The sequence below is a fragment of the Pygocentrus nattereri genome, chromosome 24 (genome assembly GCF_015220715.1).
Source record: "Pygocentrus nattereri isolate fPygNat1 chromosome 24, fPygNat1.pri, whole genome shotgun sequence".
Classification (NCBI taxonomy): domain Eukaryota; kingdom Metazoa; phylum Chordata; class Actinopteri; order Characiformes; family Serrasalmidae; genus Pygocentrus; species Pygocentrus nattereri.
The window spans coordinates 27558397-27585963 of NC_051234.1; the positions used below are offsets into that span (position 1 = coordinate 27558397).

The following is a 27567-nucleotide window of genomic DNA, read 5'->3' on the forward strand; positions in this document are numbered from 1 at the left end:
CCACCACTGTAAATGGTTCTAACACAGTACATGTCTCTTTATATAGCATTTTATATAGCATTTTATATTGAAACATTTTAAATATTTTACTCATTTAATTAGGACGAAATTCAAATTATGTACATATTTTGGATATTCTTTCAAGAACCATCCATTGAAATGTTTTTTGTGGAACCACAAGGAACCCTCTTTGACATAGAGTGTAGAATAGCTGTCTTCTTTATTAGATCCTTACATGATGACTTTGTGTTTTCTCTTAAATCTTCCATTCACTGATATTCTTACATGAGTATCAGTCCACTGCCGACTGAGTTAGTAAAGATTTCAGACGCTTTGTTTGCATGCTAGTATTTTGACCTGCTTCTCTGGAGACGCAATACAAACTTATTTTCTGAGTTTCGTAAGCCAAAAATTAAGGGTTGTCCAATTTGAACACGCTTCCATTGTTCAGGCTTGACTTTGGGCTAACGTTGTATGTCAAACTGAGAAGTGACCAGATTTTTGGCCTGTTATGATCAGCTGAAACCGGCCTGGTTATGGGCCTGAGAATGCTGCAGACTGGCAGGACTGGTGCCACTGGGAATGAGTTGTCATGTCAAACCATGAGCCAATCAGAAAGTTCCCTGGGCAGTTTAAGCTCCACACACCAGAGCTTAAATTGGGTCAGGATCTTATTAAGGAGCAAGCATTACTGAGCTTGTCTGAGGCAGGGAAGAAGGAGAGGACCTGAAAAAGGCCAGACAGGGCGTGGTGTTTTGCGTTACTACAGCGAGGAACGTAGCGTGGACCTTGCATTAACATCACAACAGGTAAACTTCAGAGGTGCCATGGCTTTTTACACTTCTCTGATACTGAGTATTTGAGGGTTTCATGAATTCATTAGTTTCTTAGCTTTAATTCTCATCTTAGAGCTGTCTGTCAGTTTAGTAGGTGGAGTTTGAATGAAGTTTAAGGCATACTTATTTTTTTTTTTTACATTTTTTTCCATTTTCCTCATCACACCCTCCATGTACATTGAGGCCGATTTGATCTGGGTTAAAGCTAAATATACTCACAGTGTGTATTCATAGGCCTGGTGGCAATTTAAAAATGATTGCCAGTTAATTTTCTGTTTATCTCAAGTAACTCACTTTTGATCAAAGTGTCACACTAGAGAAATGATCCCTCGCAGATATTGCATGTGGTCATTTGGTAGCAGTGCTTAGAGGGGTCAGAGGCTTGATAGATGGCAATAATGACAATGACAGTGAGCTTTTTGATGAGAAAATGTCAAAGAGCCTTTAATGAGGATTTGTCCATGTGAATGAAGCATGCATGGCTGAATGATGCCAGGCTGTTAAAGCAATAAATTATATACTTATGGGAAAAATAAGTCCCATGCAAACTTCAGAGACCATTCTTAATTTATTAAATTTACACACAAAATGGCACCAAATATTTGTTCTCTGCTTTAGAAAATGAAATCAACAAGGGCTGATCTCTGACCTTTGTACAGTGCTGTGTGTGTATGTGTATATATTGCTGCTGTCTGAACAAAACCTTGTATCTCCATTTTTGCCATTTTCAGTTTCTGGCTTAATTTTAAAATGTATGTCCCATTTACATTGTTTGTGGGGCAGTCATGGGCTGGAGGTTAGGGAACTGGCCCTGTGACCGGAAGGTTGCTGGTTCAATTCCCAAGGCCGACAGCACATGACTGAGGTGTCCTTGAGCAAGACATCTAACCCCCAATTGCTCCCCGGGTGCCGTGGATAGGGCAAGTGTGCTCACTGCCCCCTAATGTGTGTGTTCACTAGTGTGTATGTGGTGTTTCACTTCACGGATGGGTTAAATGCGGAGGTGGAATTTCCCCAGTTGTGGTATCACTTAACTTAACTTTGTACATTTCATGATAAATGGGCAAAAGAAACAGCCCAGAATGACTTGGAAAGAGGTCTGGTTCCATTGACTTACATTTAAAGTAGAGTATGTTTTTCCTTCTATAAAGTGACCATTTGACAGCAGTGATATACAATGTGTGTATATAAACACTGTGTGTGTGTGTGTGTGTGTGTGTGTGGATACAACATTTTGCAGTATTGTCCTGTGGACTTCACATGACTGTGAGTTGGACTGTGTATGTGGCTTCGACGCAATCTAAGAGTAGGCCTTAATTAACTATATATGAATGTGTGAGAGTTACACAGAGTGAGTGTATGAAGAAGTGACTGTGATGGGTGTGTGGACAGTGTAGATAGAAAGCAGTGTGTATCACATGGCTATTTATAGTGAGAACAAATCCCAGATATGAGAGGAATCCCTTTGCCACTCTGCAACCTAGAGAGAGAGAGCGAGAGAGAGAGAGAGACAGAGAGAAGGACAGAGTCCATCGAAGACACCACTGGACCACGCGGGACCAGACTGGCCCATTAAGGAGAGAGGGAGAGAGCGGGACGCAGAGGAAGTGGCACGTCCGCACCTGGCCTGGCCTAAACACGGAGGAAAACAGCGTTGGACAGTTCCAGCAGTAGGTAAGACCCTGAAGGGCAAGAGAAGACGAATGAGTCCTTATGTGTGATGGTTTATGAGTGTTGGGAGTCTTTGGGTATCTGGCGGGTCACACTTGTTTTCATATAGTATAATGTATCACAGTTTTTGGAAGTCTGCAGTGTCGACACACGAAGAGCCAAATAGTACTTATAAATAAGCCAGTATTTTGACCTACTGCTTAACTAAACTCATTTAAATAGTTTATGTAGCCACCATAACAAAACCTCGTATCTCCAAAATGTTACATTTGTAAGAAAAGCAAAAAAAAGTTCTTAAAGAAAAAAAAAGAATTGCTTAATTACATGTTTAAGATGTAGTCAGTGATTTAGAGTGGTTTGATGTGAAATGCTCCGTTTTAGAGAATCTTAATGAGTCAGAATTGTTCAGTGTTGATAGGATGTCGGAAGAGTTTAATGCCTCTAAAAGTTCCCTCACAGAAAGTTATTACATGCAATGGTTTCAAATGCACTGCGTGAAATCAAGCGCCAGCCTAACAGCACCTCATTTACATATAATTTACATAAAGTATGCCTTATTTCATGCACATGTTTCGGTGAGGAACCAATAAAAAGTCAGCATTTAGCAGCCTGTGAGACAATGGCTGTGCTTGTAGGTGGAGTTTGAGATTGAGAAGTGAGTGCACTGCTCCCTCTACTGACCAAAAATGTATGGTGTTAAAATGACAACTAGAAAGAATAAAATGTGAAATAAACAAGAACAAACGTTTTAAATTTTTAAAATCTGCAATAAGTACATCCACTTTTGTCTGAGATTGTTGTGCACAAATTAATTATCCGATTTATATTGTTGTTCTTCTCTTTTATTCTTATTTTTCGGCCATTTCTTTGCCGCTTAACTCATCCCGCAGTTTTTGAGATATCAACCCTGTTCCCATTCCAGGTCGTCCGGTCTGATTATGTGATGCGTGCTGGTATGCAGCTTTTTGATCGGATGCATGGATTCCGTGTAATAATGGAATTTTGCGAAAATTTTCCATAGGAATGAATGGGATGGAAAAATTGCGTGACAGTCTACAGTACATCTATTTGAACAAAAATCACCATTTCGCAGACACTATCTCAGGGCAGGGCAGGCCCCCAAGCACAAATTCCCTGTTTTTCTGACCCACACTCGCTTGTTTGTCACTTTTTTTCCCATCCCTTGTTTCTCCCATAGACTCATATTCATTTTTTCCACCACACAAACTCTATTACTTCTTTGCCCAACAGCCAACAAAATGCATGTACTCACTCAGGGCAGGTCCTCAAGCTCTAATCCACAGCCATACTGACCTGCACTCCTCTACTCTGTCGTTTTTTCATCCCTTGTTCCTCCAATTTCATCCTATTCATTTTAAACAACACAAAGCCAACACTTGGTAACTCCCTATGAAAACCTAAATACATACGCCATGTCCCATACGCCTTGGCAACTGCCTAGCAGCAATTTACAAACGGCATAAGATACCTTAGCAATTGCCTAGCAACACTTTAGAATATCACTTGGAATATCGTAGTAAACCCTATGCAACCGTTCCTGTGTTTCCAACAGGAATTAACTGCAAATCAGGCATTTATCAAAAAATTTCTTAAATGTTTATGCTTAAATATATACATGCTTTCTGCCAGATGTGAGTTTGATCATACACATATGCCAAAGATGAAATTGATAAACAACTGGAAAGAAATGAGGTTTTGACAGGACAGCAACAAAATATGCAAACAAATTAACAAGCAAAACGAGCCAAACTTCCAGCTTGCGTTGGACCTTTTCTTTCTCTCTAAATAGACTCACCAAGGCTTACTTCTGTAAATTCTAAGCTTTTTATTATCGTATCAATTTAATTTAACAGAAATAAAACAATACATGTTCTTCAAAGAACACACTCAGATTTTAGTGTGTTCTTAATTTCTAATTATTTGCTGAATTTAACACATAACAAAATATTAGATGTGCCATAACATTTGTTATAGTTTTTATTATGTAAATTCAGTAAATTAAACAGAATATTCACTTAGAACATCAACAAAACCAGGGGTGCACAAACATTTGCACAAACCTGCACGTGTGCACATTTTTGTCATTGAAACTTAAGTTTACTATTTTTTTATAATTATACATTTTGTTACAGATATATGCATAAAATCATATAATGTAATATGAGGCTATTTTAAATTTAAGATGAAAAACAGCTGTAGATGATTCCATGATAAATACAACAGCTGTATAACAGTGAGAATGTTGTTATATCCAAAATGCCTTGCATTTCAAATCAAAAAGCTATTATTTAAATGCATGACCATTACTAAACTAATTCTCATTCAGTGCCTAAATTTTGAAAGGTAAGGATATAGAGACACAGAGTTTGTTCTGCTTGGCACAGTGGCATAGATTTATATAGTTATACCTTGAAGGAACATCCAGCCCATTTGAATCTTATGTATGTGTCATTTTCACAACCAAATTTTCTTTGTTACAAATCAACAGTCCATGTAACCAAAAGTCTACAATTAATATGATATATGAACTTTTTAGCCACATGGTTTGACCGTTTGATCTCATTTGGTGCTCATGGACCAAATTCAGCAGGAATGGATATTAATGGGTTAATACAGTATATATGATGTTATTGACCCTGAGGGTGGAGGTTTTGGGTCCTGTAGCCTTTGGGTCTACAGACTTGGTGCATTCACTAAAGATAGGTCAATTTAAAGGGCATAATGTCCACTTAACATTCAGTCTGAGGTTTCAGTGCTGCGAAAGCGGTTTGGTAATATAAGGACGGGGTGAACGCACAGGCCTCCAAACACGGCCTTGAGGCCACAGTGCCGTGCTGCTTTGCATAATACAGTGTGCTGTGGGCTCTTTCATAACCCAGCTGGCATACATGGCACTATTGTTAGAAATCAACATGTGTTCAGAGGAAAACTGAATTTGACATTTGGTTTGAATAATGGAGTCTGTGGTGATACCATGAGATAATGCAGGCAGGAGAGAGTAGAGAAGGTACAAAGCAGGGAACAGGTTTACATAGTTTCTACTTGGCTTAATATAGTAAAAAGGAAGCCTGTAAGTATACACAGTATATGAATGTTGTAAAAAGTGAAGCACTGAATTTATTTGATTCCAATGTGTGCATAGTCAACAGGGGTAGCACCACACCTGGTGGGGAAAAAATGAATAATCATAAAATGGATTTGGCAAAAAACATGGCAGACAAAAGACAACTTTCTCAGCTACACTCAGCACTGCTTGTGTCATGGCTATAACATTATGACATATCCCAGTAAAGCAGTGGTCACCAACCCTCCTTCTGGAGAATCTACTTTCATACAGAGTTTAGCAAAAGCCCGCACGTAACATGCTGCCCTGTCCCCTTACTTAACACTAATGCATCTGATCCAGCCATTCAGGGACTACTTGATTTGCTGGAGCAAGTGTGGCACTCCATAGCAAGGTAGATCTTCAGGACCAGGGTCGGTGACCACTTTAATAACCCATGCCGGGGTTTTCATTTCCGCTTTTGGGTGGGTCGGGACGAACTGTCCATACCACTGCTCCTTTACAGTGAGACTCAACTGGACGTTTAGGTTAGTAACGTTGTACATAAATTAGTGTTTAGTGTGTGTGTTTAGTAGCTCAAATGGCCACAAGTGCCTTAGGTTCTCAGCCACAAACATAGCTGAGAAGTCTGAAGATGGGCGGTTAGGCTACCATGAAGGCTACCGTAGAAGACGATGACTGCCTGTCAGCTAATGTTAAACTGACTGGGTTGTCGTTTGATCCACAGTGGCTGAAAGATTTCCCTTCACTTCTGAATGGCTGAGGAAGTTTGCTCAGTGAGAAAATCATGTTAATCAGTGTAATCCTTTGGCAGCTTCCACAATCATGTTGTGTAGATCAGTGTTTCTTCTGCACTTTACTTTTTAGTGCTTCCAGCACTCCTGATCCAACTCATCAGCTCATTAACAGCCCATTATTGAGTTAACGTGGGTGTGTTAAAGCAGGAAATGAACAAAAATGTACAGGACCAGGGCTGAGAAACATTGGTATAGATAATCGACAAAGTAATGCTACAGCAGTTATTGGACAATTTGGACTCTGGTCCAACGTGGACACCTGGCAAGCCTAGATGCACATACATGGGTGTCACTTAGACAGCTGTAGATGTAGAAGCTTTCTTATAATGGGGGAGGAAAGTTAATCCCCTCCACCCACTAACCCCTTAAAAGGCCAGGGCCCACCAGCAGGCCCAAAGTTTTATTACACACTTTTATATGTTGTAACTAAGCCTTCCAGTGAACACAGTGAGAGACACCCAAAAGTCCCCTCATAGAAATATGTATGGGGGACTTATACATACATCTAACCCCTCAGTTCCATTGAAACGGTGCAGTTAAACGCTGTACAGAGTAAGCTGTAACATTTGTGACATACGCTTTCGTCTGAATTCTTCTCCAGTAAAAATACATACCCCTGCTATAGTCACCTGCTCAATGTAGATTCATATTATGACTGCATGATGATGCATATCATGTTCATCATGATATCATATTCCATGATACTCTGGAACACTTAAGTGACGCTGGGCTACTATATTAAAATATTTGCGTTTCGTTTAATTTGCTGCATTTTGTAAGCCTTAAAGAATAAATGTTATTTCTCTGTTATGCTGATCCAGATGGATTTTGGCCTAAAACATTTGATGAAGCAGCTTTGGCTGATGTATTTTAAATATGTACTTGAAAAATATTGGACCAGAAATCCCATATAGGTGCTAATTTAATACATTTTAGATATTACAAAGAAGACAACAGGGGTATTTTAGATTATTTGAAGTATTTTGGGAACAAGAAGACATGGAATGTGTTTACATGCACTTAATAATCCGATAACTGCAGAAAATCAGAGTTTGTCAGTAATACGATCAACACATTTACATGCTTTTGAGTAATCAGATAATGGGGAAACTCTGGGTTTTAGAAGATGAAGAATTTTTAAATCGTTTATTTCGTGTATGATTTCAGCGCCGCTCCAGAAGTGCTTTGTTTCTTCTCATGCAGTTCACAGTCTGTTCTCGTGCACGCGCAGACTGAGAAATCTTATAGAACTCAGAGTAAGAGTTTAGTCACTGAGTCTGATTACTGAGCTGAAATTCAGCTCTGTCGGGTTTCTAGATTGGCGTATGGTGTTCACATGACCATTTGAGTGATTGGATAACTGTAGAAACCTGATTATGATCACATTATTGAGTGCATGTATACATTTAATGATAACTCTGTATACTCTTATTACATGTGCAGTCATATGCAGAAGAACACATCCTCTACAGAGAAAAAACACACACACACATTTTAATGCACAATTAGTTAATTTGCTTTGTGTAACATTGGAAAAGCAATAAAACATATAATGTGACTTGCAAGAAAGTGATGGCACATTTCCTTCACTTAAAGTTGCAGAAAAATGCCATATTCAAGTGTGTAGAGTTCACTTATTTTCACAACAACATGTCATTTGGCTGGAGGTGTTCACACATTTTCATACGTGATGCAGTGATTTTCATGAAAGCATTGATTCCAAACTGTGTATGGGAGTAAAATATGTTGGGAGGGGGGTGAAGAACTGTCTAATGTGGGGTATGTGAGCGGAGGCCGTGTGCAGGGCAGCTGGTCTCTTTCTGTAGAGATAAATATAGCGGCGCTCAGGGCCCGAGCTGCAGACCACTTTAAGTCCCCAAGCTCCACTGTTGATATAAACAACAACCCAGTTACGGTCGCTAAGGCCACTAGCAATGTGCAAGTGTATCTTCCCCACCGTGAGCTCAGCCTGACCCATCAAGATCCCTCTGAGTGTAAGGGACAGAATGCACTGATGGGCAGGAATGAAACATATAATATGAAGTGTCTAATTAAAGTATGTCTATTTTTAGAGCCTTTACTGGAGACACTGCATTTCGAGGAAATAGCCTTTTTTTAAACCACTACTTTCTGCACTGTGCATTCACACTCGTTACTTTGAGGGAGGAAACGGGTTCATCTGAAATACTCAGGGGTGGACGAAGTGCAGAGAACCTGTACTGTGGTTAAAGTATGGAGACTGTGTCAAAATCTTACTGGAGTCTGGAACCAAAGGTTTAAACAAAAGTAGAAAGTAAATGTTTTAACAAATAAAGTTAACTCCTTAAAAAGCCAAGCTCTGCTAGCAGGACCTAAGTTTTATTACACACTTCTGTTACCTAAGAAAAGCTCAGCCAGTTTGCACTGAAGTCCTTGTAGTTGCTGAATAATAAGACTTAGTATAGAATAAGCCTGGGATTTCAAGGGGTTAAGCTACTATAACACTGGAGATTTTCACTTTGTTTTGTCTATAACTCTTAAAAGGCCAGTTAGGTTCTGGGTTAAGAATTTTGGGGTTAAGCAGATGTTTTAGTGTATTTAGGTATATTTAGAGTTAGTCTGCTATATTTTAATTCTAACCACCCCATCAGTTGTTTGAAAGTCTGCCATCTGTTAAATCAGTATCTGTATAAAGCCTGCGCTTCTCTCCATACTGGCAGAGGACTCATTCTGGAAAGTCCCTCTCTGGTGGTCACTCGTATTTGCAAACGACCCACATATTCATCAGTCCATGAGTTAGCTGTGTTTACTGCGAAGTTCCTGAGAAACGGAGATATCTAACAGTCTTGTATTTGATCTTTTTACTTAAGGTCCACTTGTGTTTGTGTGGTTTGTTGTCCAAAAAACATTCATAGTTCACTTTAACATGACAGTTCTGCAACCTCTCCTTATGACTTAGAATTAAACAGGTTGCTTTTGTTACTGTACCTTTAAGACTCCCTCCTTCAGGATCGATCATTTTATCATTTTCACCGTCTCCTCTGAAACTACATGCCCTCTTTGAATGGCAAGGAGATGAACCCACCGATAGGCCTCAGTCAAACACTACCTGCGAGCTCTTCTTCAACAATAGAGACAATTTCCAAAGTCCATCTGGTCCATCTTTATTGTAAATAAACATTGGGGGCAAAATTGGGCTGGAGTTTAGGGAACCAGCCTTTTGACCTGAATGTCGCTGGTTCGATCCCTTGAGCCACAGTACATGGCTGAAGTGCCCTTGAGGAAGGGACCTAACTCCCAACTGCTCCCTGGGCACTGTGGATAGGGCTGCCCACCGCTCAGGGCTAGTGTGCTCACTGCCCCCTGGTGTGTGTGTGTACTCCCTAGTGTGCATGTGGTGTTTCACTGCACAGATGGGTTAAAATGTGGAAGTGAAATTTCCCCATTGTGGGACTAAAAAGGGTCACTTAACAGTTTCCTGCACTGCTGTTTCTTATACTAATAACAATCTGGTGCTGATGGTCCAGCAGATGGTGATTTTCTTAATGGGTGAAATTGATACCAAAGTACCAAAATACCAAAAACTCTACCAACTCAACGCCCCTCATTTTAACACCAGGAAGTTGCTGCAACCTTCCTAGTAAAATCCCACTTGAATGTCGGAATTCTACAACTTTCTCGATATATTATGACTTTTTTCTCAAAAAATAACAATTTTAACGTAACAAAATCTCACTTTTTTCTCAAAATATTGTAACTTTTCTCAAAGTCTGCTATTTTACATTTTTTTGACAGTGGCTCTAAAACTCACTTGACTGGCACACAAAAAAATCTCATGAATTTTTTAAAATGTGAGGAGAAAAATGTAAAATGTTTGTTTTTGTGTTTTGGAAATGTAACTGAGTAAAAGTGCTGAATGTAAAATGTTATTCAGAGTAAAGTACAAATCTTCCAAAATGATATGATGTACATCTTCTTAAAGGGAGGTTCTGGCCAAATTCAAAATGCAACCAGTGCACATCTGTATGTAAATATGCTCCTTCAGTGGTGCCACAGTGGACCCTAGAGAAAGACTTTCCAGTTTAAAAAATGGAAAATCCCCTTCTGATGATGTACCTTGAAAGTGGAAGGAAATTCAAAAGGAAAGAACTTCAAAACTGCACCTTCTTTGGGGTGGATACTTGAAGGAGGGCTTTTTTCTGCAGCTGGCTACTGCATAAGGAAGCCTGACAACTAAAGTCACTGCTAGGAAGTCGTGCATCATGTCTGTATATATCAGCATCCACATCTGTGCATTTCTTCATCACTGTGTAAGGATCCTCACGGATCATACGATGTATTTGTATAATGTATGCTGGGTATTGTAGTGCAAGAACACTGCTGAAAATACAACATTGTGTAGGCTGTTGAACCAATGAGGCTGAGATGCAACAGATTTAACACTGATTTTAGGCCAAAATGCCCCCATAAGTATTTTCTACGCCTGAAATCATCTGAAATTTGAGCCAGGCCGTTGTATTGCAGCACACCTTTAGATGGCACAGTAAAAAAGTAATGCATTAAATTTACTTGATTCAAATGTGCACTTTAATAACTTCTATTACATCAACAATAATTGTCAACAGTAAGTCAACTGAAAGACATACTTATACAGTGAGTGATAACTAGAATATACCGCATTCATTTGGAAATGATGTGCACACTTAAATCAAGTAAACCTAATGCATCTCGAGAACATTCTGTACATTATAATGCACAAATACTGTTTATTTGCTGAATTTATATATTGAAAAGTATATCAGTAGTTTATATTTTATTCTCTTTCCAATATTTATCCAGATATTTTCCAAAAGCAAATAGAAATTGTGCCCTGAATGCCATATTTAAGTGTGTTCTCTGTAGAGCATGTTTACACTTAAACCAACAAAACATGTAACGTAACCAAGGGCGTTTAAACTTTTTATTTAAATATTGCAGCTCTGATCTGAACCAGATCGGTAGAATGAGCCATTTAGAAATATAACAGTTCCTCTCTGTTTATAAACCACGTGGTAATGAGTGACTGTAAGAGACACAAACAGAGACACACGCACATAAACTGTTGTTTTCACGGCTGTCCCAGAGTCACCCGCAGTGAGGTTACATCCTCTGCCCTCTTGTGTCCTTTTCCACTATCTGTACTGTCTGTAGTCTCTATACATCTGAGCCAACGTCCCAGGATATGTTGTGCTAATTCGCCAGAGGCACTTTCAGGTTCATTTACATGCACAGACTGAGGTGGAGTAACACAAGTGCATTTCCGTGTATTTAGATTATGAAAATAACCGTCCTTAATCTCTACATCTCATCCTTCTATGAAGGCAGCCGTTATCACCCTGTGTCTTTCATTTTCCTAGTTCCAAACAGTGAAGGGATCTGTTTGAGCTGAAACAAAGAGCTACATCTGCACATCTTTACCATTTAGATGTTCACAATCGCTGTTTTCAATAATAAAATAAACAGATGCAGATATATACAAAGTGATGCTATTACTAAATCTGTATTTGTAGGAAGTTTACTTGTGTTCACAAGTAATTCTCTCCTCTCCATATCGACAGCTGTGCTATATAGATAGAGATCAAGATCAACAAACAGACTGTCAATATAAAATGTATTTATTTAGTATAATCAGAATCAATCAGAATCCTTTATTGATCCCAGAGGGAAATAATGAATAAATTAAAAATAAAGAAAAGGAGCTTGTTCTGATTGGTTTAAATTGGTGGAAGTTTGTACATTTATACTTTAGCAGGACATCAGTACCCAGTTTTCATTGTTTTGATTACATGCAATTTTAATATTTTTGCTCACAAGCAAATTTGGGTTTTCTGTGGTTTTGATACAAATGTGACCAAAAGAGTATATTTAATATGATAAATATTTAATAAAAAGTCATAAAAACTCAATTTTAGCCACATGGTTTAGCCACTTTGTGCTATGGCAAGATCATATAAGATAAAAAAAAAAAAAAAAAAAAAAAAATATATATATATATATATATATATATATAATTTTTTTTATTATAATTTAGCTCCACATAAAGAGGAAGAATTAACTGTCTAACTGTAATGTGATTCGGGTGTTCAAACTTCAAACTTTGCATATGACTGTATGAAATTACTTTCTGATATCAAGTTCATAATGTTACCATGTCTGTTGTCTTTACTTACCACTGAATATGTATATAGTTTTAATAGTGAGGAACAGACATGTGGATCAGTACGGATCCTTAACGCGACTCAAATTTAGAATGCTAGTGTGTGTTTGTGTCTCATGACCTGAACTCTACTGAGCGTGTGTATGAATGATTCAGGTGGTCCTGTGCCTCCCTGCCTCTTCACTTTAGGAGTCGCTTAGCAACGGAAAGACTATCCCCCAGCACCTGAAAGGCACAAGCGAACAATGGCCTAACTTTTACACCGTCACACACGCTCACACACACAGTGGGGTAACGTTTGGACCGCTCAATGCTCACTTTCTGTTTTGTTTGCAGCGACATCTTGGACGTCATTCTGCACAATGTCTAAACAGCCATCATCAAACGTCAAAGCCCTGCAGGTGAGCATTACAGTGTGTTTACGTGTTTTTTTGTATGTGTGAGTGTGTCCATGTCATTATTTAATTCTCAAACAAGTTTAAAAAAGATCAGTAATGTTGGGCGAATATTTACAGTAGAGCTGTCACACTTTCTTCATTTTAAAAAAGCGATTAAAACGTGCTTTCTTCATTTGTTCGGTAGTGATTAGTTGGACTTTGCATGATAATAAGGCATATTTTGAATTCTTCCAGTCTTATGGCGAGAAACAACTTGTTTCTTATTTATGTACATTTTTTGTTTTGTCTGTCAAATTATTAGAAAGCTTTATCATGATCTCGTTAGATTGTGTATTTAAGTATTATGTAACGGTTTTTTTGTTAAAACAGAAAAAAGGAGAATAAGTGAGGAAAAACACACTAAAATATTTTGAGCGTGCACTGCTGCGAGTCCCCCTGTAAAGCCGGAAATAGTAATTGAATAAGTTAAAGTAGTAGGTCTCGGACTGGATTTTGCAGGAGGTTTTTCAGACCATGTCATACGTCTTTACGTATTAATGTCACATATACAGGCTCAGAATGTTTAAGGTCTCAAATGCAAAATCAACATTATACTGATAAAGATATGTTGAAAATAGATAATTCACTCACATCCTCAGAAGACGCATCAGTCACCAAGTTTTTGACTGTGTTCTCTTTAAATTCTACTTCTTGCTCACAGTCATCAGTTACGTCTGCTCAGGGAAGGGGTCTGAGGCACAGCCCACACCACAAAGTGTTCTTCCACATGTTGCATGCAGTTATACGTTTCCACCAGAGAGGTCTCCAAATCCCCAAATTTACACAGTGCAGCTTTAATCACAATTTAATCACATTTGCCCAAATTTGACCTTAAATTGTGATCTTTTCATTTAAAAAGCAGTGTTGTGTTATGGCTTTACAAATGCAAATAAACTTCATCAGAATGGATTTATTACTCTTAATTCAACCTGAACCTAAATAAGTTGAAAGCAGATTGCAGTTTTATTACCAATATCAAGTGAGAGCAACAGCAGCTGCATGTTCCAGCTTCGTTGTGCAAGAGTGGTCTTTGCACTAAGCAAAGCTGCCTAGGACCACCATTAAATCTGTATTTGAATGAGAGGACTTCAGTTGTGGAGTCAAAGCAAGAGCATGCAAGCAGCTGGGCTTCAGCCTGGAACTGCATATGGCTCAAAAGGTCAAACTAGAAATATTTATTCATGTTAACACTTTATTTAGTGTGGTAAACTTGACACCACCATTTTTTGAGTTTTTAATGAAGTCCTATTCCCGGAGGACCTGTTTCGGCATACTTTGTACTGCTAAGTCCATTTTAATTTGGTCTTTTAGAAAAACTCGATGAATTGTCACAATATTTGAAACATTACATGATACCTGCCTGTCTTAATACACAGCAGGCTGTGTTCCTTCCTGATGATGAAGTCTTCTTGATGCTTTACTCACTAAATAAAACCAAAACCACATGAACATTTTAATAATTTAATCAGAAAAGAAACTTCCCTTCTGAACATTGAGTTATTACCGTAAAAACACGTTTCAAATGCACAAGGCATTACAGTAGTGTTTCACAATTCACATCAAGCCCAATGATGTACAGAAAACACATACAGAATGGTGCCCATGCTTCTGCGTCTGTACTTTATATGCATAATCTAACTGTAAATCTTCTCTCTGCCTCAAACATCCTGATAAACACACCGCATATAAAAATAAACACTCACACGCTTTAGTTAAAGTTCCTCTGAGCGCTGACTCACTGCTGCCCACCACACTGACCGAGCATGACTGAGAGAAGAACAGAGGATGTATAAAAGAGGAGGAGTGAGGGAGAAGGAGAAAGAGAAGAGAGAGGGAGAAAGAGAGAAAAGAAAGTGAAAGACAGAAAAAAGAGGTAGAGAAAGAGAAGAAAGGGGTAGAGAGAGAGGAGAAAGAAGGAGAGGAAGAGAGAAATAAAGGGACATAGAGAGATAGAAGAAAGGAAGGTAAAGAGACAAGAAAGAAATGGTAGAGAGAAGAAAGATAAGAAATGTAGGTGGAGAGTGAGAAAGGAGAAAAAAGGAGGTAGTTAGACAAATAGGAAAGGGAGGTAGAGAAAGATAAAGAGGGAGATGGGAAAGAGAGAATAAGGGAATGTAGAGAGAAAGAAAAAGGGATGAAGAGAGAAAAGAAAGAATGTATAGAAGTAGAAATAAAGCCAGAGAGAGAAGGAAGGCAGGTAAAGAGACAAGTAAGGGAGGCAGAGAGAGAAAGAGAAAAAAAAAGGCAGAGAAGAAAGAGGGAGGTTGAGAGAAGTAGGGTAGAGAGAAGAAAGGGGAAGAGAAAAAGATGTAGAGAGAGAAAAAGAAGAGAGGCACAGACAAAAGAAAGAAAAAAGAAGAAAGGCAGGTATAGAGACAACTAAGAAAGGGAGGTAGAGAAAAAGTGAGAAAAGAAAAGGAGAGGTAGAGAGCGAAAAGAAAGAAGGGGTAGAGAGAGGAGAAATAAAGAGCGGAAAAGAGAAATAAAGGGAGGCAGAGAGAAAAGAGGGGGAGGTAAAAGAGAGAGAGAGGGAGGGAGGGAGCTAATAAAGGGTCAGAGTAATGGAGCTTGTGTTGTGACTACATTTCACCACAGCACAGAGAGAACAGCTCACATACAAACATTAGACACTGCAGCTGAAAATAGACGCCTTTTCTGTCCATAAAAACTCTCCATATACAGAATAATCTATAAAAAGCCCACCACGCGCTGTAGATATGGTCCAATACAGGGGCACGGACAGAGAGAAAGACTGGCCATGCATGCAGAGAAAAAGAGTGTATGGTCACTAAATTACAGCAGGCGGACAGGCCTGTGGGCTCGGACCAGGTTTGCCGCTGTTGCTGTGAGTGAAGGTAAGGTTGTGAAAGCCAGTCCTACAGCAGCACAAAGCAACAGGCTGAGGACCTGTGGATTAACACCATAACACATTTAACCCTTAGCCGAGCTCTTACTTTGTGTTGTTATGCTAGGCAAATATAATTATGTAAGTACATAATGAATTGCACAGTATGTTAAGCAGTTCATTCATTTACATTTGATTAACATTCTGTATCGACACTTCATTTTGTGTTCGTTTTGACATCAAGCAATGACCAAATGGTAAAGGAATTTACCATTTTCCTTCTTTTCCGCCTTTTCCTTCTGAAAAATAAAACAGACATCAAATTCAAATCATCATAAAATACCCTCTTCTACTTACAAACACTAAACTGGTACAGACCGAAAGTTTAAAATCTGCATTTTCAACAAAATTTCTCTGCTTCTTTTAACGAGCTACGAGCGAAGAAGTCATGAAAATCAAATTTTGGCGGGTAAACCTGCGATTTCTAAGGGTTAAATGTGAAGGAAAATGTCAAAAAAACATTTGCTGGAAAGAATAAAACCAGTGACAAAGATAAAATGTACTGGACAGAAATTTGTTACCATGGCTATCATAAGAAAACCTCATAAATCCAATTTTTCCACTATTTAAAAACGCCAGTTGGCTTTTACAATGAGTGTGTTTATATGCACTTAGCAATCTGATCATAATCGGGTTTCTGCAGTTATCTGATTATTCAACCAGTCACATAAACAGCACAGTCTGATGTCTTAGATCAGAGTAAGGTCTAGTAATCTGATTGAGACGTCTCAGTGTGAACTCTTACTCTGATTTCTTTTGGATTTCTCAGTCTGAACATGTGTGAAAACAAACTGCGGTACCGGAAATAAGAGAGTAGCGTTGCTATGAGACACAGCAAAACACTTTTGGAGTGATGATGAAACCAAATACATGCTTGACGAAATGAAGGATTTAAATATTCTTCATGTTCTAGATGATGTTTGTTCATATTTTCAGGTAAAATGGCTCAATTTCTTTTTTTTTAAATAGCCACAGCATGAAGTTTGAATTTTACATTTCATCTGTCACGTCTTCTGTGAGTTTATTAGTCATTGCAAAGCAGAAATCTGATTACTGCCTGACGTAGTTTTCACATTATCTAATTAATCAAGTACATGTAAATGTGTTGATCAGATTACTGACAAAATCAGATTTTCTGCAGATGTCGGATTATTGAGTGCATGTAAACACATTCAATATGCGAACCAGTTTCACCAGTGTGGAACATATTTCTTAAACATTTCCTGGCAACCAAAAATGCTGTAATCTGTCAGTTTTACTTTTATTTAAGAGTCATGCTTATTGCATCTAAACTCTATATATTGTAACACTATTTGTTTCACTGTTAATCTTAAATTGAGAGTTAAAAATCTTGAAAAGGCCAACAGAAAATTCTAGTAGCGTGTAGGAAGATCCAGCCAGGTGAGAACTTCCACTATGAAATGGGACAACGCTCAAATAAAAAGAACATTCTGCTGCCTTCAGGTTCTCCTCGGAAGTTCCTACTTATGACTTCAGAGGTCAAAAGTACAGCTTGATCTGTTTGAGTGATTTTGGTCAAAAATGATTTTGTTTTACTTTACTTTTTTTCTTTTATTAAAGAATGTCTCTGTTATTTGTGTAACTGCATCAAAGTGAAGAGCAGAAGATGCTTATGAGAAGGGTAATGCTTTTATGCAGTTATGCAGTTTTATGCGTCACATAACATGCTTATCTCTGTATTTCCATGCGTGAATGGCTTCAGCCTGCAGTGTTAAGGTTATGGCTGATGAATAACTGAAATACAGTGAGTTTATAAGCAGCTATCATTATTTTTTTGTTGATGCAGCCCCAACTCGGACACTCCGAGCTTGCTGGAAATCAGTTTCCCACTAGTAACTGTGACAAAAATCAGGGCACCACCTCAGGGCATGAACGCGCATAATGGAAGGGCAAAGTGGGATGAGCAAGGGGTGAAATGGGATTGGACCAAAATGTGTTAATATCTGTTACAAGCTTCAAATAAAAGTTACATGAACAGATAAATCTATTTTTTCCCTACAAATTGTGGTGATTACTAATAGCGTTTTATGTTGCAGTAACAAAGTCTTGTATGTACTAATTCCTGTTTTCAGAGATAGAAGGTTTTCTTATGACAGTGGTCATCAAACAAGGCTACGTTTACACAGCAGGTAAAAGAGGCCCAAATCTGATTTTCTCACCAAATCCGATTTTTTTGTTCACACCGTCTTTTAAATTTGACCTGTATGCAACATCAGTCTGAACAGATCAGCTCCCAAACTGACCCGAATGCGCAAAAGAACAATACTTCACTTGGCTTGTCCAGAGGTAAACAGTCATGACGACCAGCAAACACCAGTCGCTCCCGGTTTCATCTTCGCCAGCATCACAGAAGCGATTATGAAGTTCCAGTGGTTGACAGCTGGACTCATCACCCACAGTTCATTCGAAACCTTTTCAAACAGGGAGCAGGTGCGGTGAGTCTCCTCTAATTTTTGTACAGAAACATTAGCCTGAATATTTGACTCTCAGCTGCGCGAAATGACAAATGTCGAGTTGGATTGACGTAAAAGTCACATGAATTCTGATCTGGCTGTTCAGACTGAGTCACATTGCTGCGGGTTGGATTTTGGCACCACATATGAAAGCGCCTCAAATCGGAATTAAAAATGTCAGATTCAATGCGGTTTCTTCTGTTCACACTGATACACATCTGTGTCACATGAGGAAAAAGATCGGATTTAGGCCACTACCGTGTCATTCCCTGCTGGGTAAATGTAGCCAAAATGGACAGGCCATTGTATAACAGACCTGGAAATAATGCTGTTCTGTTGAGACTGAATGCCTTCACCAAACAATGTGTGTCCAAAAGTTTGTAGACACCTGCACATCTAATGTATTTTCTGAAGTCAGAGACGCATGTTACATGGAGTTTGTCCCTCTTTGCTGCAGTAACAGCAACTCTACTGAGAATGCTTTTTACTCTAGATGTTGGAACATTGTTGTGAGGATCTGATTGAGCATTAGTGAAGTCAAGTACTCATACTGGATGATCAGTTCTGGATTACACCACCCATTCTAAAGGTGTTGGATGGGGCTCCATCACTCCAGAGAACACAGTTCCACTGCTCTGCAGCCCAGTGCTGGGGGGTTTTATACCCTTCTATCTGACACTTGGCTTTGGGCACAGTGACCTCTGGCTCAGGTGCGGCAGCTCCAGAGCATCCCCCTCCATTGGCAATGCTTTTCTATGGACACCTGTGTCAGCAATGGGTGAACCTAAAGTAGCTAAATTCACTATGTAAAAGGGGTGTCTGGATACTTTTGGACATACAATGTATTTCCTCTCTGTTAGATGCTGTATGTTTGCCATTTCATACAAATTAGGCTAAGACTAGCAGCCTATTTATGCCCCATAACTAGAGATAAAAAGCCTGACGCTCCCAGTCTTATCTGTTCATACAACTGCTCATTTTCATAGAAGCACTTTGCTCTTTGTAGAATGTACTGATGTCCAGCAGGAAGAGAAAGGCCAGTGTGTGGAGCTGAGGGATTTTTCCAAGGGCTCCCAGTGAGTGACACTGCAGGCAGTGGTCAACACTGAGGCTAGCCTCCTGCGCTCTCTGCTTAACCTCCTAGATGTAGTCAGTAAGCGGTGGTGGCCATAGAGTTCACGGCGGGTTCTGGGATGTTAGTTTAAGCTCAGTATGATGTGCTGTAGTGGTAAAGACCATCTCACTGGCTCTTGTCCATGTCTGTCTTAAAGGCCAACCTCAATATTCCGATGGGAGCTTTGCGTCCGGGGGCGGGGCATCCTGTGAAGAGGAGAGAGGAGACAGTGGACGCAGAGGAGGTCAGTGTCAGAGAAACGTGATCCTATCCAACACACTCACACACACACCTCACATGAAATATACAATACTGTTTAAAAATCAACTTTTAAAAGTGTGGAAAAAAATATTTTCAATAATATAAATTAAGTGTGTTAAGAAATGTGATATTAAATGATATAATCTAACAGTGTGTTATGGCAAAAATATCATGAAATAAATGTATAATATAAAACAATACTGGTTTAGTTGATTTTTTAAGTGAAAGTACATTAACACATCCTCTACATGGAACAAAGTGAAATATGAAAATATTTGCAAATTTTAGAGCACAATGTCTGTATTTGTGAAATTATTAGAAATATATTAGAGAAAAGAACAATTGTTAAATGTGCCATAATTCTTGCACAAGTTTTATTTTTTTCCCCAACATTCCAAATTTAGCAAATAAAAAAATAATTCTGAAATTAAATTGCTCTTTAGAGGATGTATAACTGCATGCAATTTGATCAGGGGAGCCCAAACTCATGGCATAAATCTGTTTATAATTACATTATTTAATTTTTCTAAGCACTGACATCATCGCTGTCACCAAAATGGTTACTTTACAGGAGAAGGACAAATATTCTTAACTTGTAAGGGAGGTTAATATAAACCGATTTCTAATTCTGGACCATTTATATCAGCCTGTTTATCATGAAACTGACCCACTGCAATAAGCAACTGGAGCCTTCAAATGATGTAAAACAAAAAAGTAAAAAATGGAGATGCAAGGTTGTTGCATGAAAGTGATGATATGCTAAAACCAGTGTTTGGGAGTGACGCAGAAAGTTGTGTGTTATGGTCATTTAAATCGTTTTTTTTCTTTAATGAAGTACTTATGTGTGAATTCTACACAGTTACTGTTTTTAAATTTCCTCTATATAGATTTTTTTTATGCTTGTTTTTGTACATTGCATGCACATGTGCGACCTGTAACAGCTGACAGGGCGCTAAGTAAACTGAGTGAACGCTCTGTCGAAGCATCTAACCACTTTAATATGAACCTGATGGACAAAGATTCGTGCACTGAAGGAGAGAGAGACCTAAACAAGCCTGACTCACTTTCCTTTCATGATCAGCACTATACATTTTTATTCATAAAGAGTTTTTGAACTGTTTTTTTTCTGGCTAGTTTGCAGAGCTTCAGACAGTATCAGTCTTTGTAGCCTCAAACTTCTTGGAACCACTGGTTCGACACTGTTTAAAATGGAATAAAATAACAGCAGTTACTGATGTGTTTCCAAACTTTCGAAAGTTTGTGTATGTGCTGTTCAGATCTATCTTTGACCAGTTGGTCATAATACGCTAAAATGTCAGTGTTATTAATGTTGATGACCTGTCGACCCCCCCTCAGCCACCAGCGCCGACGACCCCAGAGGAGAAGAAGCACCTGCCCGGCGCTGTGAAACTGCCCGGCCCCGCCGTCAACCTCTCTGAGATCCAGAACGTGAAGAGTGAGCTCAGATGGGTCACCAAAGATTAGACACACACAGGTTGGTGTCCATTGCTGTCCATCTCACTAACAGTGTATACAGCACACACTTCTGCGTGTAAACCTTTCTGCAGAGTCAGTCAGTCAGCCTTTATTTTGTACGGTATTCAAGCAGTTCTAACATGAATACTGAAAGTCATATTCCCTTATATCTGTGAAGAATTCATATCTAATGTAAAAGGGACAGAAAAGGGATGGAACATAAAATAGCTTTTGAATTTCTTAAAAACATTTCAAAGTAGTTCAGTTTTATTACTAATTTTTTGATGTTTAGGTTATTTACTATAATGCGTTATTATAATGATATCTAAGTATATAAGTAAATATAAGTTTTATTATTAGAATTCTGTACTGTACTTTTTTGTGTTTAATAAAAAGAACTTCTACTTTGTATTACTTTTATTACCATTACTTTTATATTTAAAAATGATAATGTCTTGTTCTAGCATCATAATATAATTAAAATAACAATAACAACAATAGGAAGAATACTTCTACCAATAATATTATATTGTATTATATAATATTAATAGCATTATGATGATTATTAGTATTGTTGTCGTTAACAATAACAATATTACTGTAATTATTATATTAAACAACATATTATATACTTATGAATAATAAACAATAGTAATAACATTGTTTTTACAGTTGTTGTTAATACAAGTGTTATCATATTGTAAAATCTTATAATTATTTATTATACTTTGATAATATATTACAATAATAAAGTAATAGACATACAATAATAATTATTAATAATAACAGCATTATTATTATTATTATATTTGTGACTGACCAGATGAAGGCCAGTGGTAGTCTTTTTTGGTTTATCAGCTGCAGAGAAATGTGTACAATCACTCAGTCACAGAGATCAAGGTCAGGATAAAGGACGACCCACTTTGTAAGTGTGTCATAGTGCTGAAGCTGCATGCTGTGTTCACAGCTGTCCACACGGTGTCAGCAGCTCTAACTGCTCAGTGCTGTGAGTCTGAATGTGAAGAGAGCAGTGTGTGTGCTAAAGGGGGTGAAGTGTGAATCAGAGTCTATTAATATCAGTGACAGAGTCGGGTGTGGTGGGGCATTGAGAGTCCGTCTGTAGTGTGACTGCCCAGGGCCTGCCAAGAATCAGAAAAACATACACACGCACACATACACACACATGTGGCCTGTGACCCACTCTGTCCACCTGGAGCACTGTAGCTAAAAAAAACAATGAGTGTGGGGGACGCAGAGGGACGTATATGAGGTCAAATAATTTAGAATGGGAGGCTGAATGATTGTAAAAGTGTAATGTTTAATTAAACTGCACTTCAGTGTCTCTGCATGTTTGCACATCCTCCACTGCATCATATACAGTCATATGCATATCCTCTACAGATCACACAATTACTGAGTTTAAAATACCAGGAGAAAAATAACACTAAATGTGGTCTGTGCAGAAGTTATAGCACATTTTATCATTTATACTGTTTTCCAGTAATAAAATACAGCCAGTGTTGTGACTGTCTGACTGTCCTGTGTGACTGTCCATTTCTATGGGAAACACAGGTGCTATATTATGGTGTTTATTATGGTCTAGACATACACAGAGAGCTGTACTGAACCCAAGTAATGAATGAAATGTGCCATTTTTAACACGTGGCCTCTCCTTTTTTATGAACAGGGAGGATCCAGCTCTACCTGTTCAGTTTCCAGTTCTTTACAATCTACATCAACTAAGATTTAGTTCTGCAAGTTCTGCAAACCTGGACTCCAGAAACTTCACCTCCAAAATCTCCAACTGCTGCAACCGATAGGCCCACCAGACAATGCAAGCAGTGTAATCCTGCAAAAAACTGTCCAACTGGCTCCAGCATTACAGTGAAAATCCACAAAACACACACGGCGGACTTTAACCAAACGACAGATTACGACTGTACACGGACTGATGGCGAGTGAGCAGTTGGGCCTTAGACCAGGCTTTGATCTCTGTCTGATGTAGGTCATCCTCAAGACGCCTAATGAAACCTGTAATCTGTTCTCCATTACGTTTCCTCTCAGAGTCTGATTTTCACAGCAGAAATCTCATTGCTGTCGTGTGTGGAGTCACATATTTGAATTTCTTTCATAGATGCCGAATCACAGCTGTTTATGCAAGCGTGCTGAATTCCACAGTTCAACATGATGATGGGTCTGTGCAGATGATCTAGTCTCACCATTTTCTTCCTGAACAAATGTGAGGCAGTGTGTTTTTTTTTTTTCCTTCTCCGCTTCATGGCTTTTTCCTTAAATCACTCCATTTTGTCGCCTTTCTCTGCCTTTGTTCTGCATGCTGCATTGAGAGAGTGTGGGCTGACACGTAATAAAATCATTTCTCATGCTCAGTGTAGGAGGGTGAAGCGATCGCTTGCTGTCTTTGAGCAAACAGGACGGATTTCAAACACTTTGCTACCGTTTTATTAGCTCTTAAATATGACATTTGCAAAGAATTGGTGAATGATTTAAAATCCCTCTTCTAGCACAGCGAAGGCAGAGATGAGTCGCAGCAGCATAGCGTGTGAAAGTGTCCTTATATGACATTATTGCGTTCTTCCTTAGACCAGAGTTTGAGTTGGTTTAGATTGAGGGTTAAAGCTAGGCCTACGAGACACCATGTATGAAAGATCATACAGACCTTGGTCATTAATAAAATATTACGCTACAAATTGATTTGCTGAGTCATTAAGTCTATTAAAGTCATTCTGCCTACTCCATTAATAACATGATACCTCACTGTAATGTTGTGTTCTTTTAGGTATGGAAAGAACATCTAACAAAGCCGAACTGTGGTGTCAAATCCAGTTTAAAAATCGGAAGTGAGGAAAACCCCTTTCACATGCAAATCATGATTACTGAACATTCACAAAGACAGAATTCAGTAATTACTGGTAGCATTTCGGCGAATGCCACTACTGGTGTGGTCTGTAGGTCGTCTTCTACAGTGAGTCCTGGTCCCGGTATTTCATCTGCAGCAAAAGCTCTGATGACCACTGACAGCCAGCCAATCACAGCACAGTTCCAGAAATCGGTAATAATCACATTGGTGGGGGCAGTCGTGGACTAGAGGTTAGGGAACCAGCCCTGTGACTGGAAGGTCGCCGGTTTGATCCCCTGCGCCAACAGTACGTGACTGAATTGCACTTGAGCAAGGCACCCAACCCTCAACTGCTCCCTGTGTGCTGCAGATAGGGCTGCCCACCACTTTGAGCAAGAGGTAGGTTTAAGATGATTCAGGGATGCAGCTAGCACAATATTTGGTGTGATAAGCTTCCATTACAGGTTAGCTATGTTAGCCTCATCAGCAGGGCCTAATCTCAGCCTTAGCCACACCAGCCACAGATATGGACTGTCATATATCTATTGCACGTCACACTGGCCACAACTACGATTGTTGTTCTTTTGTTTCCCACCAGTGCTCTTGTGATAGCAGTGACGTTCGCAAGCTTCTCGAGTCACTGGGTGTAACGTAGAGGAGGTTGCATGTACGAAGTGAGTTTATTAAGGGCTTTCTGATATTCACTGTCGTAGCAGGCAGGGGTCAACATATAGGCAAGGGTCAAAGGCTCAGAACTCGGGTAAAGCACACAGACATTTTGCAAACTCACAATGAAATGGTTTTAGTAGCAGTTGTAATATCCATGTGAGGCTAGTCTCAAGTCTTTAAGGGGGAATTTCAATTTAATCTCGTTACTAGCTGCAGCCATTGCATTGTGCAGAAGTAAACTCCCTACAGCAAATAAGCCTTTCATTAAAGAAGAACCTTCAGTCTTAAGGATGGAAAATGTGGAAAATGGCAAAACAGTTGGTGAGCCTGCAGTTTGTATAGCAGCTATGCTACAAAGGAATGTGATCTGTTATTTACTTAAACTTCAAATTAGCTAGTGCACCAGCCAGAATACTTGCTATCTAAACTACATGCTTGCCAAACATGGCCTTTACTGCATGTAGTGGCACGGCTACGGTAGCGCTTGTTTCTGTCCATCAGACTGAAGGTTTTTATATAGTGTAATGCTCTACAATTGAAGCCACATTGAACCTGACACCACTGGGAGCAACAACAGCCTGAACTTAAACAATAGATGAAAGAAGCGCCATACTGTCTGTGGTTAAAATAATGCTGAATGGCTCAGAAAGTGGCCTGTTGAACTGGTTTCACAGTAAGAGGATGAGCAAAGGTGTAGGGGATTAGTGCAAGTTTAGTGTGGAACATGTCCTGAGATCTGTCTATCCAGCAGGATTCCAAAAGGAATGTCACATTCACCAGATAGGAGATAGGAATGCATATAGATTAGAGACTCTGACAGAGAGTCTCCTACCAGAGAGCAAGAGCAGCTGGCCTCATAATCAACAAAGCCTTCATAAGTCTCTCACTACCCAACATGCAATGCAGGAACAAATAGCCTATCGACGCTTTCTCTATTTGAATCCTCCAACAAACTGAATACCAGAGCATCACCTTAGATACCATCATCTATTTCCAACAATAAGTAAACACCTCTCACTCTCTACAGTAAGAGTGTATCTCCTTGTCCTTCTAATCACTGGCTATTAATAAGAGAGAACCTTTTTACCACAAGGTTACAGTCTACAAAGTGTACATCAACACAGTTTACCATAGTGAGTGGACATAATTATTTTTAGATAGCCCTTCAGATCTGACTCAACAGCAGAGATGGACACATACACCCCCCCCTCCCCGTTATATTCCATAAAAGTACACATCACCCGTTTAGCTGTAACAGATACGAGATGGTGAGAAGAATACAGTCTGCTGTAGACAGATTTTTGTACAAATAGCGAATCATGATCCCTCACAGTTGTACAAAACAAGAAGGAAGGGCTCATTTCTAGATGATAAATGATGACGAATTATATTTATATTTATTGCACATGGATTTTAACTTAATTTCCTGTCACCTACTGCTTTGTATTTTTTGAAAAATAATTCCAAGAAATTTCTGAAAAATGATCAACAACTGTCATTTTTGAGTGAGCCTGAAATCGTAAAATATTGGATAAAATCGTAATGACTTGCCAAACTTGAGTTTTGATTACATCACCATCCACGGTCCAACAGGATTCTTAACTGAGCTTCCTCAGAGACCCTTCCAGGTCCTGTGTTTCACTTAGAGAATATGTCATTGTACACAAGGATACTGCATTATGATTTCCGATTCACATGGACCTCTTGACCACAGGCTTAAACCCTGAATTTCCTCAGTAGGCATATCCTCAGATCGGTTACACAAACCCTTGAGAATGAGCAAGGTGCTTGGCCCCTTAAAAAGAGGTGAGGTAATCAGGGTGAGAGATGTTACAGCCTATGGAATGCCACTAGTGCACTGATTCACAATTTGAACCATAATTTAAGGTTACTGCAACATGAGCCCAAGACTTAGCAGCACTAATAGTATGCTGGCAACCTTCCAGTGAGCTCCTTGAGATAGCAGTGCAAACACACAGACAAACATGCACAGTCCTTCAAAGCATTTTGTTATTGCTTGCGGTCCTCACTGTTGCTTACAGTGTTGTGAAGTACACAACACTCCAATTACCAATTAGCAAGTGAAGGTGTATTTTGAATCCTTTGGTCTTGGACAGAGTTTGGAGTTACTCCCGAGTTGTCTGAACCAGGGGATCACAGGCTACGCTGCTGGGTGTGAGTGGGAACTGTTGGAGAATGTCAATAGCAGCGCTCTCATAATCAGCTCTGGCTCCCCCATCATGTCCCATTCCTGTCTTGTCTTTGCCAGGCGCTATTCAGGGATGATGATGAGACAGATTCATGAGGTTGGCGCGTACTTCTTGTTGGGACAGAAATATACATACACACACACAGAATGTAAATCACATCAACAGAAATCTGTACAGCGTAAACACACTGCTTAACATGGCCTGCTGAATGTTACCCCTTAATAAACCACACCCACTTTTGTTTACTCATTTAAACTATTGACAATCAATTTCTTATGTTTGGTTTATGTTTGAACACCAACTCTTTTCTTCTCTTTCCTGCACTTTATCACTGCTCTCACTCTCCCTATCTCACGCCTTCTGCTATGCCTCACTCTCTGGCCAAGTCCTCTTTCAATATGCCCCATGTTTCTATTCCTGTCAGCGTGGTGATGTGGACAGAGAGATAGGTGCTGGTGGTGGCAGACAGGAATCTGGTGATGACTAACTCATTTATTTACTGGGGGCTGAGTTCACATCAGGCAATCACAGCGAGCTAATACCCTCATCCCCCCAGCTCTGATACTCCCAACCAGGCTGGAGGGAAAAGGTCACCGTTTT

The 27567-nt window shown here is 39.2% G+C and overlaps 1 protein-coding gene across 3 annotated transcripts in view; it reads left to right on the forward strand.

Annotated features, from left to right (window-relative positions):
* Positions 1–23943, forward strand: part of smpx (small muscle protein X-linked) — a 31132-nt gene extending 7189 nt beyond the window's left edge. For 2 of the 3 annotated variants that reach the window (XM_037534178.1, XM_017724415.2), the window contains exons 2-6: positions 2321–2510; positions 12901–12965; positions 19652–19738; positions 21112–21250; positions 22919–23943. In XM_037534178.1, coding sequence (XP_037390075.1) covers positions 2321–2510; positions 12901–12965; positions 19652–19738; positions 21112–21240 — 471 coding nt within the window. In that variant the 3' untranslated portion in view covers positions 21241–21250; positions 22919–23943. Of the gene's footprint in view, positions 1–668; positions 810–2320; positions 2511–12900; positions 12966–19651; positions 19739–21111; positions 21251–22918 lie in introns of those variants that run through there. The other variant, XM_037534179.1, reaches the window with a different exon arrangement.
* Positions 23944–27567: the final 3624 nt, after the last annotated feature.